The following is a 16,647-nucleotide window of genomic DNA, read 5'->3' as shown; positions in this document are numbered from 1 at the left end:
GCCTACAATCAACACCAATGACCTTTTCAGAAACCACTAACGCTTATCTAAAATAAAATAAAAAATAAAAAGTAGAAGAACATTTCAAGACATTCTGTTTTTCCTCAAACCCTCCCACACAGTGTGGGGTTTCCTCAATGTCACAGGTGCTGTTTCGTGTGTAGCCAACAGATGGCATCCTTTTCAGACTTATACGTGTGTGTGTGTGTGTGTGTGTGTGTGTGTCTCAGAGCGACAGACCAGTCTGTGTCTGTGCTTAGAAGGGGACAGTCACAACACACTGAAAACACTGCAGTCAAGAGTCACAGACAGGAGAAGTATGACTTTACTACAGCAATAAGACCAGATATTTACTTTTGATATCATATAAGGTAAGAACATCAAGTCCTTTGTTATTCGCTTGCCCAGTGTAGTTGTTACATTTGTTCTGAAACTGTCCCTTCAACGCTGTCATGTTGTTTCAGCCCTTATTGATACATGGGTGCAGAACGTTTGTTCAACTCTTGAAGGCAACTTGAAAATCATTCATTATTCTTTCAAATGGTCATGATTATAGTTTGACGTGTTCAATCTTCTGTAAAACTACTTTTTTTTTTTGCTTTTGAATATTCAGGTTTGATCCTTGTTAATGCTGTTAATTTGGCATTCAAATTCAGGCTTTGTGTTGTAATTTGCCTATTACTGAAGCCCTGTATTACCCACAGTGGTATTCAGGCTTAGTGTTGCTAGGCTCCTTGACTAAAATGTTGTGAAAGAAAGGCAGACTGGGACACTATTCCTTATGTAGTACACTACCTTTGACCAGGACCCATAGGGTGACCCATAGGGAGACCCAGGAGGCCCATAGGACCCATAGGGGGACCCATAGGGAGGCCCATAGGGAGACCCATAGGGAGGCCCATAGGGAGACCCATAGGGAGACCCATAGGGAGACCCATAGGACCCATAGGGAGGCCCATAGAGAGACCCATAGGGAGACCCATAGGGAGGCCCGTAGGGAGACCCATAGGGAGACCCATAGAGAGACCCATAGGGAGACCCACAGGGAGACCCATAGGGAGACCCATAGGAGACCCATAGGGAGTCCCATAGGGAGGCCCGTAGGGAGACCCATAGAGAGACCCATAGGGAGACCCACAGGGAGACCCATAGGGAGACCCATAGAGAGACCCATAGGGAGGCCCATAGGGAGACCCAGGAGGCCCATAGGGAGACCCACAGGGAGACCCACAGGGAGACCCATAGGGAGACACATAGGGAGACCCATAGGGAGGCCCATAGGACCCATAGGGAGACACATAGGGAGTCCCATAGGGAGACCCAGGAGGCCCATAGGGAGACCCACAGGGAGACCCATAGGGAGACCCATAGGGAGACCCATAGGGAGACCCATAGGGAGACCCATAGGACCCATAGGGAGTCCCATAGAGAGACCCATAGGGCCCATAGGGAGGCCCATAGGGAGGCCCATAGGGAGACCCAGGAGGCCCATAGGACACATAGGGAGGCCCATAGGGCCCATAGGACCCATAGGGAGACCCATAGGGAGACCCATAGGGCCCATACGGAGGCCCATAGGGAGGCCCATAGAGGCCCACAGGGAGACCCATAGGGAGACCCATAGGGAGGCCCACAGGGAGACCCATAGGGAGACCCATAGGACCCATAGGGAGGCCCATAGGTCTATAGGGAGGCCCACAGGGAGACCCATAGGGAGACCCATAGGTCTATAGGGAGGCCCACAGGGAGACCCATAGGTCTATAGGGAGGCCCACAGGGAGACCCATAGGTCTATAGGGAGACCCATAGGGTGCCTTTTGCTGCCTAATAGTTTTTTTCTCCAAGGCCATAGTCATGCCCATTGGCCTGTAGTGTTAGGCTCAGCCTCCTGGCTCAGCCTCCTGGCTCAGCCCTCAGAAGGATCCTATCCTGGCTCAGCCCTCAGAATGATCCTATCCTGGCTCAGCCTCAGAAGGATCCTATCCTGGCTCAGCCCTCAGAAGGATCCTATCCTGGCTCAGCCCTCAGAAGGATCCTATCCTGGCTCAGCCCTCAGAAGGATCCTATCCTGGCTCAGCCCTCAGAAGGATCCTATCCTGGCTCAGCCCTCAGAAGGATCCTATCCTGGCTCAGCCTCAGAATGATCCTATCCTGGCTCAGCCTCAGAAGGATCCTGGCTCAGCCTCAGAAGGATCCTATCCTGGCTCAGCCCTCAGAAGGATCCTATCCTGGCTCAGCCTCAGAATGATCCTATCCTGGCTCAGCCTCAGAATGATCCTATCCTGGCTCAGCCCTCAGAATGATCCTATCCTGGCTCAGCCTCAGAAGGATCCTGGCTCAGCCTCAGAAGGATCCTATCCTGGCTCAGCCCTCAGAAGGATCCTGGCTCAGCCTCAGAAGGATCCTATCCTGGCTCAGCCCTCAGAAGGATCCTATCCTGGCTCAGCCCTCAGAAGGATCCTCTCCTGGCTCAGCCTCAGAAGGATCCTATCCTGGCTCAGCCCTCAGAAGGATCCTATCCTGGCTCAGCCCTCAGAAGGATCCTGGCTCAGCCTCAGAAGGATCCTATCCTGGCTCAGCCCTCAGAAGGATCCTGGCTCAGCCTCAGAAGGATCCTATCCTGGCTCAGCCTCAGAAGGATCCTATCCTGGCTCAGCCCTCAGAAGGATCCTATCCTGGCTCAGCCTCAGAAGGATCCTGGCTCAGCCCTCAGAAGGATCCTATCCTGGCTCAGCCTCAGAAGGATCCTATCCTGGCTCAGCCCTCAGAAGGATCCTCTCCTGGCTCAGCCCTCAGAAGGATCCTATCCTGGCTTATGAAACACATGGACTTCCTTTTTGTTTGAGCTGGAATGTAGCGCAGCAAGCTGGGACATGTGGGTAGAGGTGTCAGTCCTCATCTCACAATCGCTCGTCGGTGCATTGCTGCGCTGGCTCTCATTCTCTCTCGTGTCGCTCAGAACTGATCAGGCAATTCTCTCTCTCTCTCTCTCGTTGTGTGTCACTCAGACTGAAGACAGAGTTACATGTTTATCGTTGCCGAGGACGTATCGACCCTCGATGAGGACATTTGGGCATGGCTGTTTTCAAGCAACAGAAAGTAGAGGACTTCTATGAGATTGGTGAAGAGCTGGGGAGGTGAGCGTGTTACTGTTTAATGAGTTCTTATAGACCTGTTATGTAGCTCTATGCTCCGTGTATGTAGATTATAATGTATTATAGGCCGTATGTCATTACTGTGAGCTGTTATATACATCTTATTTAGCTCTAAGATCAGTGTTGTGTATTTAGTCTTTATTATGACTCCTTCTCAGTGTTAATCGTCCCACATGGTGACTGGCCAGCCTGCCTGATCCTGGGGTTGTGCTGTAACAGCTGGCTTGTTGATGTGTATAGGACAGGAGCTAGTTACAGTTTACAGCAAGAGTTAAATGTAGGATAGGATACTGTAATGGAGATAAACATACTATATGATAAACATACTATATGATAATGGAGATAACCGTAGGACAGGATAATGGAGATAAACATACTATGTGATAATGGAGATAAACATACTATATGATAATGGAGATAACCGTAGGACAGGATAATGGAGATAAACATACTATGTGATAATGGAGATAAACATACTATATGATAATGGAGATAGCCATAGGATAGGATACTGTAATGGAGATAAACATACTATGTGATAATGGAGAAACCGTACTATATGATAATGGAGATAAATGTAGGGCAGGATAATGGAGATAAACATACTATATGATAATGGAGATAAATGTAGGGCAGGATAATGGAGATAAATGTAGGGCAGGATAATGGAGATAAACATACTATATGATAATGGAGATAACCGTAGGGCAGGATAATGGAGATAACTGTAGGGCAGGATAATGGAGATAAACATACTATATGATAATGGAGTTAACCGTAGGGCAGGATAATGGAGATATTAATTAAGGTGATTTCCCAAACTGTTTATTGCCACGTTATTCAACTTTCTGTCTTCGGTTAGTCTATTTTCAGCCAATGTGGAAATTAACCCGTAGAAATCCAGTCTGTGGCTCAAAACAGTCCCCTCAACGGGCACCTATAGGCAAACTATCCTCCCAGTAAAGGAACTGCTGTTATAGAAAACATCTAGGGAAGTATACAATAATTCAAAAAGGAGGTTAGGAATGTGTTCAGCAGGAAGTTCATTAAGTCACGTGCGGGCCAGACGGACAGTTCCATGAGAAGGTGGCCAACAGCACTTCTACATAGCCCAACAGGACCTGAAATATGATCTGTGGTCTACCACACTATAGTAACTTCCTGTTCTGGTATTTTTCTGTGACACAACATGCTAGGAGTTGACTTTGTTCTCGTTAATAACACTGGGTTCAGTTCAGATGGCTCTTGCTCTCTAATTGAATGCAGGTTACTGGGGAGATGGCTTCGTTGTGTTCAATAGGGACTGTTTAAGGACACACCAGACTTCACGAGTGGTTAGATTTGCATGTGTATGTGTCTTGAACCGCATAGACATAAGGACAGCAACAAGACTGGGTTGGGAAGCCTCAGACAACTGAAATGAAAGAGGAAGGACTGTGTGTGTGTGTGTGTGTGTGTCTGTGAGTTTCCTCAACACCTCAGCAGCTGCTGTATCAGTCATTAGAGAGAGAGAGAGGGGGGAAAGAGAGAGAGGGAGGAGAGAGAGGGGGGAAAGAGAGGGAGATGGTCAGAGAGAGAGATCATAGGGAAAGAGGGGTGGAGAGAGAGTGGTCAGAGAGAGAGAAACAGATAGATTAGAAAGAAAGAAAGAAAGAAAGAAAGAGAGAGAGAGAGAGAGAGAGAGACAGATCACTTGCTTTGGAGATGTTAACATATATGTATCCCATGCCAATAAAGCCCTTGAATTGAACTGGAGAGAAGAGTCCCAACTTGAGCAGCAGCTGCTGAAAAAAAATCAGCTCCTACAAATATAAACATGGTTTTTAGAGTGAAGTACATCGGGGGGGGGGAAGAAAACTGCAAGACTGAATGTGAGACAAAACAAGCAACAAATGAAGAAGATAGGCCTATAAAAGATTGTGCAGTTAGCTTAGCTAGCTAGATTGTTAAGCAGTTACTAGGGGCTCTCCTAAAAGAAGATAGTTAGCTAACAACAAAAAACACTAGCTAGTTAACAACACAATAGAAAGACAGAAGATAAAGGACATCAAAGTAAAGCAGTTCTCTAAAGACTATAATACAAGAAAAACAACGCTGTTTTGGAAAAGGCTAACCTCCTATTAGAACGTTGAAGCTAACATCGCCAGCGTTACTATGGAAATGGTTTACCCACCAGACGTCCAGACGGAGAAAGATAAGGAACCTTTCAAATGTTTGAAGACGGGACCGAACCGTGAACGCCTGTTTGCAGATCTTACCAGTTACAAATGTAATATTTAATACCAAACGAGGGCACATATATATATATATATATATAAAAAAAGGGTTATTTGCAACCACGTCCCTTTCTCTCCCCCCCCAAAAAATTAAAATAAATAAAAAGAGAGGCTTCAATCAAGGATGTCAAATCAGCAATTTTGAAGAAGCTGACCAGAGCAACACATATCAAACCTTCTACTAGTCCAGGGTCGGACAGATCACTGTCCTTCAGAGAAGTACACAACACCATGCACCATTCAGATCATCAGCCTACATGTAACCTCTGGCAAAAGACCCCTAGAACAATCCGAGATTGGGGAGGTGTACCAACTACTGTATATAATATGCAGACTACTGGACGAGACAAGACACTTTAATTCACACAACATATAACACACACACACTAAATGCTTTATTTGAATCCACATATCAAATTTACAACAACAACAACAAAAAATCCCAACATTTCAAAGATCCCCGTCTGCATGGCACTCAAGGGTACAGAAAGCACCTCCTTCCTTAAACAGCTAGGCTGCCCACGACAGCTGAAACAGAGCTGTACCTAGCCTACTGCTTTGTTCTAGTCCCACCACAGCTGAAACAGAGCAGTACCTAGCCTACTGCTTTGTTCTAGTCCCACCACAGCTGAAACAGAGCAGTACCTAGCCTACTGCTTTGTTCTAGTCCCACCACAGCTGAAACAGAGCAGTACCTAGCCTACTGCTTTGTTCTAGTCCCACCACAGCTGAAACAGAGCAGTACCTAGCCTACTGCTTTGTTCTAGTCCCACCACAGCTGAAACAGAGCAGTACCTAGCCTACTGCTTTGTTCTAGTCCCACCACAGCTGAAACAGAGCTGTACCTAGCCTACTGCTTTGTTCTAGTCCCACCACAGCTGAAACAGAGCAGTACCTAGCCTACTGCTTTGTTCTAGTCCCACCACAGCTGAAACAGAGCAGTACCTAGCCTACTGCTTTGTTCTAGTCCCACCACAGCTGAAACAGAGCTGTACCTAGCCTACTGCTTTGTTCTAGTCCCACCACAGCTGAAACAGAGCAGTACCTAGCCTACTGCTTTGTTCTAGTCCCACCACAGCTGAAACAGAGCTGTACCTAGCCTACTGCTTTGCCCCAGTCCCACGACAGCTGAAACAGAGCAGTACCTAGCCTACTGCTTTGTTCTAGTCCCACCACAGCTGAAACAGAGCAGTACCTAGCCTACTGCTTTGTTCTAGTCCCACCACAGCTGAAACAGAGCAGTACCTAGCCTACTGCTTTGTTCTAGTCCCACCACAGCTGAAACAGAGCAGTACCTATCCTACTGCTTTGCCCCAGTCCCACCAGAGCTGAAACAGAGCTGTACCTAGCCTACTGCTTTGTTCTAGTCCCACCACAGCTGAAACAGAGCAGTACCTAGCCTACTGCTTTGCTCTAGTCCCACCACAGCTGAAACAGAGCTGTACCTAGCCTACTGCTTTGTTCTAGTCCCACCACAGCTGAAACAGAGCAGTACCTAGCCTACTGCTTTGTTCTAGTCCCACCACAGCTGAAACAGAGCTGTACCTAGTCTACTGCTTTGCTCTAGTCCCACCACAGCTGAAACAGAGCTGTACCTAGCCTACTGCTTTGTTCTAGTCCCACCACAGCTGAAACAGAGCAGTACCTAGCCTACTGCTTTGCTCTAGTCGCACCACAGCTGAAACAGAGCAGTACCTAGCCTACTGCTTTGCCCCAGTCCCACCACAGCTGAAACAGAGCAGTACCTAGCCTACTGCTTTGTTCTAGTCCCACCACAGCTGAAACAGAGCAGTACCTAGCCTACTGCTTTGTTCTAGTCCCACCACAGCTGAAACAGAGCAGTACCTAGCCTACTGCTTTGTTCTAGTCCCACCACAGCTGAAACAGAGCTGTACCTAGCCTACTGCTTTGCCCCAGTCCCACGACAGCTGAAACAGAGCAGTACCTAGCCTACTGCTTTGTTCTAGTCCTACCACAGCTGAAACAGAGCAGTACCTAGCCTACTGCTTTGTTCTAGTCCCACGACAGCTGAAACAGAGCTGTACCTAGCCTACTGCTATGTTCTAGTCCCACCACAGCTGAAACAGAGCAGTACCTAGCCTACTGCTTTGTTCTAGTCCCACCACAGCTGAAACAGAGCTGTACCTAGCCTACTGCTTTGTTCTAGTCCCACCACAGCTGAAACAGAGCAGTACCTAGCCTACTGCTTTGTTCTAGTCCCACCACAGCTGAAACAGAGCAGTACCTAGCCTACTGCTTTGTTCTAGTCCCACCACAGCTGAAACAGAGCTGTACCCAGCCTACTGCTTTGCTCTAGTCCCACCACAGCTGAAACAGAGCTGTACTTAGCCTACTGCTTTGTTCTAGTCCCACCACAGCTGAAACAGAGCAGTACCTAGCCTACTGCTTTGTTCTAGTCCCACCACAGCTGAAACAGAGCAGTACCTAGCCTACTGCTTTGCCCCAGTCCCACCACAGCTGAAACAGAGCAGTACCTAGCCTACTGCTTTGTTCTAGTCCCACCACAGCTGAAACAGAGCAGTACCTAGCCTACTGCTTTGTTCTAGTCCCACCACAGCTGAAACAGAGCAGTACCTAGCCTACTGCTTTGTTCTAGTCCCACCACAGCTGAAACAGAGCTGTACCTAGCCTACTGCTTTGTTCTAGTCCCACCACAGCTGAAACAGAGCAGTACCTAGCCTACTGCTTTGTTCTAGTCCCACCACAGCTGAAACAGAGCAGTACCTAGCCTACTGCTTTGTTCTAGTCCCACCACAGCTGAAACAGAGCTGTACCTAGCCTACTGCTTTGTTCTAGTCCCACCACAGCTGAAACAGAGCAGTACCTAGCCTACTGCTTTGCTCTAGTCCCACCACAGCTGAAACAGAGCTGTACCCAGCCTACTGCTTTGCCCTAGTTTCTGTCAGGCTACACACTACAAGGCTGTGTACGTGGTCGAGACTACCGAATAACGGCGCCCCCGGCTTACACCTAGACCCGTGGATGTCCCAGCGTGCCACGAGGGGCTGGTACTTAAGCAGCTTCCAGGGAAAGGCCTGCTGCATGTAGCCATCCAATGAGCACCTCCCCTCTATCAACAACAATATCTGGTGTATTTGGCTCACAGGAAAACGCATCATCATCAACATTACACCAGCTTCCCCTTAGACAACAATGTTCATGCATGTGTGCTGTAGGTGAGGTCTCATCTCGCTGGCTATCAGGTCAACAAGCCAGTCATGTCTAGCAATGTACAAATCCTTGTATGAACAGGAACTTTTCACAACACGGGCAATGGACTCCGTTACATTTGATTCACTGCTGGTTCACTAGTCCAGCCTCACTACACTGCTGGTTCACTAGTCCAGCCTTACTGCCCTGCTGGTTCACTAGTCCAGCCTTACTGCCCTGCTGGTTCACTAGTCCAGCCTTACTGCCCTGCTGGTTCACTAGTCCAGCCTTACTGCCCTGCTGGTTCACTAGTCCAGCCTTACTGCCCTGCTGGTTCACTAGTCCAGCCTTACTGCCCTGCTGGTTCACTAGTCCAGCCTTACTGCCCTGCTGGTTCACTAGTCCAGCCTTACTGCCCTGCTGGTTCACTAGTCCAGCCTCACTGCCCTGCTGGTTCACTAGTCCAGCCTTACTGCCCTGCTGGTTCACTAGTCCAGCCTTACTGCCCTGCTGGTTCACTAGTCCAGCCTTACTGCCCTGCTGGTTCACTAGTCCAGCCTTACTGCCCTGCTGATTCACTAGTCCAGCCTTACTGCCCTGCTGGTTCACTAGTCCAGCCTTACTGCCCTGCTGATTCACTAGTCCAGCCTTACTGCAGACTTACTGCCCTGCTGGTTCACTAGTCCAGCCTTACTGCCCTGCTGATTCACTAGTCCAGCCTTACTGCAGACTTACTGCCCTGCTGGTTCACTAGTCCAGCCTTACTGCCCTGCTGGTTCACTAGTCCAGCCTCACTACACTGCTGGTTCACTAGTCCAGCCTTACTGCCCTGCTGGTTCACTAGTCCAGCCTCACTGCCCTGCTGGTTCACTAGTCCAGCCTTACTGCCCTGCTGGTTCACTAGTCCAGCCTCACTGCCCTGCTGGTTCACTAGTCCAGCCTTACTGCCCTGCTGGTTCACTAGTCCAGCCTTACTGCCCTGCTGATTCACTAGTCCAGCCTTACTGCAGACTTACTGCCCTGCTGGTTCACTAGTCCAGCCTTACTGCCCTGCTGGTTCACTAGTCCAGCCTTACTGCCCTGCTGATTCACTAGTCCAGCCTCACTGCAGACTTACTGCCCTGCTGGTTCACTAGTCCAGCCTTACTGCCCTGCTGGTCCACTAGTCCAGCCTTACTGCCCTGCTGGTTCACTAGTCCAGCCTTACTGCCCTGCTGGTTCACTAGTCCAGCCTTACTGCCCTGCTGGTCCACTAGTCCAGCCTTACTGCCCTGCTGGTTCACTAGTCCAGCCTTACTACACTGCTAGTTCACTAGTCCAGCCTTACTTACTGCACTGTCCTTCTGGAAGGTTCTCCCATCTCCACAGAGGAACTCTGGAGCTCTGTCAGAGTGACCATCGGATTCTTGGTCACCTCCCTGACCAAGGCCCTTCTCCCCCGATTGCTCAGTTTGGCCGGGCGGCCAGCTCTAGGAAGAGTCTTGGTGGTTCCAAACTTCTTCCATTTCAGAATGATGGAGGCCACTGTGTTCTTGGGGACCTTCAATGCTGCAGAAATGTTTTGGTACCCTTCCCCAGATCTGTTCCTCGACACAATCCTGTCCCGGAGCTCTACGGACAATTCCTTCGACCTCATGGCTTGGTTTTTGCACTGTCAAATGTGGGACCTTATATAGACAGGTGTGTGCCTTTCCAAATTCATGTCCAATCAATGGAATTTACCACAGGTGGACTCCAATCAAGTTGTAGAGACATCTCAATGATGATGAATGTAAATGTAATAAGGTATTGTGTGTAGATTGATTAGGAAAATAATTTAATCAATTTTTGAATAAGGCTGTAACATAACAAAATGTGGAAAAGGTGAAGGGGTCTGAATACTTTCCGAATGCTCTGCATGTGTACATTTACACTAGACAGAGACTGAGACATTTACACAGTGACACAAGTCTCTTCCCATTGGCTAAACTGTGAGGGTTGACTAGAGAGGATGTGGTCCTGAGTGATTACATCAACTTTACCCGTTTCAACAATGTTCAATAAAGAGCTCTTCTTCTTTACCCGTTTCAACAATGTTCAATAAAGAGCTCTTCTTTGTAATCCTCCGTTAGAGTCAACGTGAGGTAACACAGCGCTGCATGTTGTCCAACGTGGACGTGTGGTGATTTCTACGGTTTTGACACTAGGGACCAGGGGACAGGTTTAATTATGAAGCAGTCGGGGACAAGGAGTGTTATGCTATCAGAGCTGGTTAAGCCTATCGTCAAAGTCCTCATCAGGCTGATGATAATGTAAATAATAGTCCTGTATTTAACTTGACCACTAGACAGCGTTTCCTAAGTGAGTAAAGACGGAGCTAATGTCTTGTGTAACACGGAATGAACATGGCATGAGCAGGCCTAACACGGGCCCCTGTGGCACATCACAGAGTGGCTGGCCATTAGGCATGATGCAAGCAGGACAGGACACTGCAGCAGGCAGGACAGGACACTGCAGCAAGCAGGACAGGACACTGCAGCAGGCATGATGCAAACAGGACAGGACACTGCAGCAGGCATGATGCAAGCAGGACAGGACAGGACACTGCAGCAGGCATGATGCAAGCAGGACAGGACACTGCAGCAGGCATGATGCAAGCAGGACAGGACACTGCAGCAAGCAGGACAGGACAGGACACTGCAGCAGGCATGATGCAAGCAGGACAGGACAGGACACTGCAGCAGGCATGATAGGACACTGCAGCAGGCATGATGCAAGCAGGACAGGACACTGCAGCAAGCATGATGCAAGCAGGACAGGACACTGCAGCAGGCAGGACCTGCAGCAAGCAGGACAGGACACTGCAGCAGGCATGAGCACAGGACAGGACACTGCAGCAGGCATGATGCAAGCAGGACAGGACAGGACACTGCAGCAGGCATGATAGGACACTGCAGCAGGCATGATGCAAGCAGGACAGGACACTGCAGCAAGCAGGACAGGACAGGACACTGCAGCAGGCATGATGCAAGCAGGACAGGACAGGACACTGCAGCAGGCATGATAGGACACTGCAGCAGGCATGATGCAAGCAGGACAGGACACTGCAGCAAGCATGATGCAAGCAGGACAGGACACTGCAGCAAGCATGATGCAAGCAGGACAGGAGTGGCAGCAGCCAGCAGGCTTAGTCAGCAGCCCGTCAGGATGGTAACAGAATACAGTGATCGTCGTCGCACCCTGACGTCGTATTTACCCTGTATTTAACTGGGTGACAAATCACTAGGGAACATGTATATCCACCCCTTTCTTTCATTCCATCAACATACCAGCGGTGTTAGGCTCTGTGTTAGGCTACGTGTTAGGCTACGTGTTAGGCTCTGTGTTAGGCTCTGTGTTAGGCTACGTGTTAGGCTCTGTGTTAGGCTCTGTGTTAGGCTCTGTGTTAGGCTCTGTGTTAGGCTACGTGTTAGGCTACGTGTTAGGCTGCGTGTTAGGCTCTGTGTTAGGCTACGTGTTAGGCTCTGTGTTAGGCTATGTGTTAGGCTCTGTGTTAGGCTCTGTGTTAGGCTCTGTGTTAGGCTACGTGTTAGGCTACGTGTTAGGCTCTGTGTTAGGCTCTGTGTTAGGCTACGTGTTAGGCTCTGTGTTAGGCTACGTGTTAGGCTACGTGTTAGGCTCTGTGTTAGGCTGTGTGTTAGGCTACGTGTTAGGCTCTGTGTTAGGCTCTGTGTTAGGCTCTGTGTTAGGCTACGTGTTAGGCTACGTGTTAGGCTACGTGTTAGGCTCTGTGTTAGGCTCTGTGTTAGGCTCTGTGTTAGGCTACGTGTTAGGCTACGTGTTAGGCTACGTGTTAGGCTGCGTGTTAGGCTACGTGTTAGGCTACGTGTTAGGCTGCGTGTTAGGCTCTGTGTTAGGCTACGTGTTAGGCTGCGTGTTAGGCTCTGTGTTAGGCTGTGTGTTAGGCTACGTGTTAGGCTCTGTGTTAGGCTCTGTGTTAGGCTACGTGTTGAGAAATGCAGTCTGTCCTTTATTGCTGCTGTGTTGTAATCCACCCTGTCAATGGGGACATGTTTACACATTCTACGTGAACCACAGTCTCTCTCCCTGACGCCCAGTAAGTAGGTACATGTTAGGTAGACTGTTTATTTAACCTTTATTTTATTTAACAGGGAGTCGTATTGAGACCCAGGTCTCTTTGAGCCCTGCAGTAAAACAAATCCTAGACACAAATCAGTCAAATAGGAACGAATGTTCAATAAAGAAGCTGATGATTTCAAAATCAACCCTCACTGAACGTCGATAGGCCAAGCCGCGGTAGCTACGTCCCGGGACCGTTCACAACAAACACATACGAGAACAATAAGTCTGTTGTGACCTATTCTGGAGATTTGGGAGTACGAGGGGTGGTTCAGATATTTGGCAGAACATTTGATGGGAGTGGGAGAAGAGTTCTCTGGCTGTACTCTGCTCCCATCTGACACAAGCCAAACTTCGGACTTCCTCCCAAACTCTTAAGTCTGTGTTCTTTTATCGTCGTAAGTAGTTCCCAGCCAAGCAGGGAAAGAGGTCATCTTTGCTTGTGAAATTGTCCCCCTGAATGTCTCAGTGTGGTTGCCCCATGGCTTTCTGGGAGAGAGACAGAGAGAGAGAGAAGAGGCAGAAAGCTGCACTCTGCCAGCGACTTTGTTAGTTAGTAAGATGGGAAAGTGGCTTGGCATGAAGCAGACTGGTACGTGTTGCTAGAGTAAAGATCTGTAGTCGTTACAGATCTGATCCGGTCACGTTGCTTCAGATCTGATCCGGTCACGTTGCTTCAGATCTGATCTGGTCACGTTGCTACAGATCTGATCCGGTCACGTTGGTACAGATCTGATCTGGTCACGTTGCTACAGATCTGATCCGGTCACGTTGCTACAGATCTGATCTGGTCATGTTGCTACAGATCTGATCTGGTCACGTTGCTTCAGATCTGATCCGGTCACGTTGCTACAGATCTGATCACATCGCTACAGATCTGATCTGGTCATGTTGCTACAGATCTGATCTGGTCACGTTGCTTCAGATCTGATCTGGTCACGTCGCTACAGATCTGATCTGGTCACGTTGATACAGCTCTCTAGTCGTGAACTGAACCCTGAATTACACGCTGGTGTTAGACACTGAGTTAGATTTCAACGATCTGGCTAACCCCCTAGCTGCAGCAAGGCATCTCAAATGTGTATTTTTATTTTACCAGGCAAGTCAGTTAAAGAACACATTCTTATTTTCAATGACGGCCTAGGAACAGTGGGTTAACTGTCTTGTTCAGTGGCAGAACGACAGATTTTTACCTTGTCAGCTCTGGGATTTGATTTTGCTACCTTTCGGTTACAAGTCCAACGCTTTAACCGCTAGGCTACCTGCATCCTCTAACGACTAGGCTACCTGCATCCTCTAACCACTAGGCTACCTGCCTCCTCTAACCACAAGGCTACCCGCCTCCTCTAACCGCTAGTCTACTTGCCTCCTCTAACCACTAGTCTACCTGCCTCCTCTAACCACTAGGCTACCCGCCTCCTATAACCACTAGGCTACCTGCCTCCCCCCCTCTAACCACTAGGCTACCCGCCTCCTCTAACCACTAGGCTACCTGCCTCCTCTAACCACTAGGCTACCCGCCTCCTCCTCTAACCACCAGGCTACCTGCCTCCTCTAACCACTAGGCTACCTGCCTCCTCTAACCACCAGGCTACCTGCCTCCTCTAACCACTAGGCTACCTGCCTCCTCTAACCACCAGGCTACCTGCCTCCTCTAACCACTAGGCTACCTGCCTCCTCTAACCACTAGGCTACCCGCCTCTCTAACCACTAGGCTACCCACCTCCTCTAACCACCAGGCTACCCGCCTCCTCCTCTAACCACTAGGCTACCTGCCTCCTCTAACCACCAGGCTACCCGCCTCCTCTAACCACCAGGCTACCCGCCTCCTCTAACCACTAGGCTACCCGCCTCCTCTAACCACTAGGCTACCCGCCTCCTCTAACCACTAGGCTACCCGCCTCCTCTAACCACTAGGCTACCCGCCTCCTCTAACCACTAGGCTACCCGCCTCCTCTAACCACTAGGCTACCTGCCTCAGACTGTAACTGTTGTTCAACCATCAGACTGTAGTTCAACCATCAGACTGTAGTTCAACCATCAGACTGTAACTGTAGTTCAACCATCAGACTGTAACTGTAGTTCAACCATCAGACTGTAACTGTAGTTCAACCATCAGACTGTAGTTCAACCATCAGACTGTAGTTCAACCATCAGACTGTAACTGTAGTTCAACCATCAGACTGTAACTGTAGTTCAGCCATCAGACTGTAGTTCAACCATCAGACTGTAACTGTAGTTCAACCATCAGACTGTAACTGTAGTTCAACCATCAGACTGTAGTTCAACCATCAGACTGTAGTTCAACCATCAGACTGTAACTGTTGTTCAACCATCAGACTGTAACTGTAGTTCAACCATCAGACTGTAACTGTAGTTCAACCATCAGACTGTAGTTCAACCATCAGACTGTAACTGTAGTTCAACCATCAGACTGTTGTTCAACCATCAGACTGTAACTGTAGTTCAACCATCAGACTGTAACTGTTGTTCAACCATCAGACTGTAACTGTTGTTCAACCATCAGACTGTAACTGTAGTTCAGCCATCAGACTGTAACTGTAGTTCAGCCATCAGACTGTAGTTCAACCATCAGACTGTAGTTCAACCATCAGACTGTAGTTCAACCATCAGACTGTAGTTCAACCATCAGACTGTAACTGTAGTTCAACCATCAGACTGTAACTGTAGTTCAACCATCAGACTGTAACTGTTGTTCAACCATCAGACTGTAACTGTAGTTCAGCCATCAGACTGTAACTGTAGTTCAACCATCAGACTGTAACTGTAGTTCAACCATCAGACTGTAACTGTTGTTCAACCATCAGACTGTAACTGTTGTTCAACCATCAGACTGTAGTTCAACCATCAGACTGTAACTGTTGTTCAACCATCAGACTGTAGTTCAACCATCAGACTGTAACTGTAGTTCAACCATCAGACTGTAACTGTAGTTCAGCCATCAGACTGTAACTGTTGCTCAACCATCAGACTGTAACTGTTGTTCAACCATCAGACTGTAACTGTAGTTCAACCATCAGACTGTAACTGTAGTTCAGCCATCAGACTGTAGTTCAACCATCAGACTGTAGTTCAACCATCAGACTGTAGTTCAACCATCAGACTGTAGTTCAACCATCAGACTGTAACTGTAGTTCAGCCATCAGACTGTAGTTCAACCATCAGACTGTAACTGTAGTTCAACCATCAGACTGTAACTGTTGTTCAACCATCAGACTGTAGTTCAACCATCAGACTGTAACTGTAGTTCAACCATCAGACTGTAACTGTAGTTCAACCATCAGACTGTAACTGTAGTTCAACCATCAGACTGTAACTGTTGTTCAACCATCAGACTGTAGTTCAACCATCAGACTGTAACTGTAGTTCAACCATCAGACTGTAACTGTTGTTCAACCATCAGACTGTAGTTCAACCATCAGACTGTAACTGTTGTTCAACCATCAGACTGTAACTGTTGTTCAACCATCAGACTGTAACTGTAGTTCAGCCATCAGACTGTAACTGTAGTTCAGCCATCAGACTGTAGTTCAACCATCAGACTGTAGTTCAACCATCAGACTGTAGTTCAACCATCAGACTGTAACTGTAGTTCAACCATCAGACTGTAACTGTAGTTCAACCATCAGACTGTAGTTCAACCATCAGACTGTAGTTCAACCATCAGACTGTAACTGTAGTTCAGCCATCAGACTGTAGTTCAACCATCAGACTGTAACTGTAGTTCAACCATCAGACTGTAGTTCAACCATCAGACTGTAGTTCAACCATCAGACTGTAGTTCAACCATCAGACTGTAGTTCAACCATCAGACTGTAACTGTAGTTCAGCCATCAGACTGTAGTTCAACCATCAGACTGTAACTGTAGTTCAGCCATCAGACTGTAACTGTAGTTCAACCATCA

The 16,647-nt window shown here is 48.3% G+C and overlaps 1 protein-coding gene across 6 annotated transcripts in view; it reads left to right on the top strand.

The window, feature by feature from the left end:
- The first annotated feature begins 230 nt into the window (after positions 1–230).
- Positions 231–16,647, top strand: part of dapk2b (death-associated protein kinase 2b) — a 56,448-nt gene continuing 40,031 nt past the window's right edge. For 4 of the 6 annotated variants that reach the window (XR_006761468.1, XR_006761465.1, XR_006761466.1 and 1 more), the window contains exon 1: positions 2,855–3,137. Coding sequence is in view for 1 of the 6 variants with exons in the window: in XM_045705948.1 (XP_045561904.1) it covers positions 3,076–3,137 (62 nt within the window). In the remaining 5 variants the exon portion in view is untranslated. Of the gene's footprint in view, positions 372–2,854; positions 3,138–16,647 lie in introns of those variants that run through there. The other 2 variants (XM_045705948.1, XM_045705949.1) reach the window with 2 other exon arrangements.

The sequence above is a fragment of the Salmo salar genome, chromosome ssa23 (genome assembly GCF_905237065.1).
Source record: "Salmo salar chromosome ssa23, Ssal_v3.1, whole genome shotgun sequence".
NCBI lineage: Eukaryota > Metazoa > Chordata > Actinopteri > Salmoniformes > Salmonidae > Salmo > Salmo salar.
The sequence above is the reverse complement of the archived record's forward strand: the minus strand, read 5'-3'. Positions and strand labels throughout refer to the sequence as shown.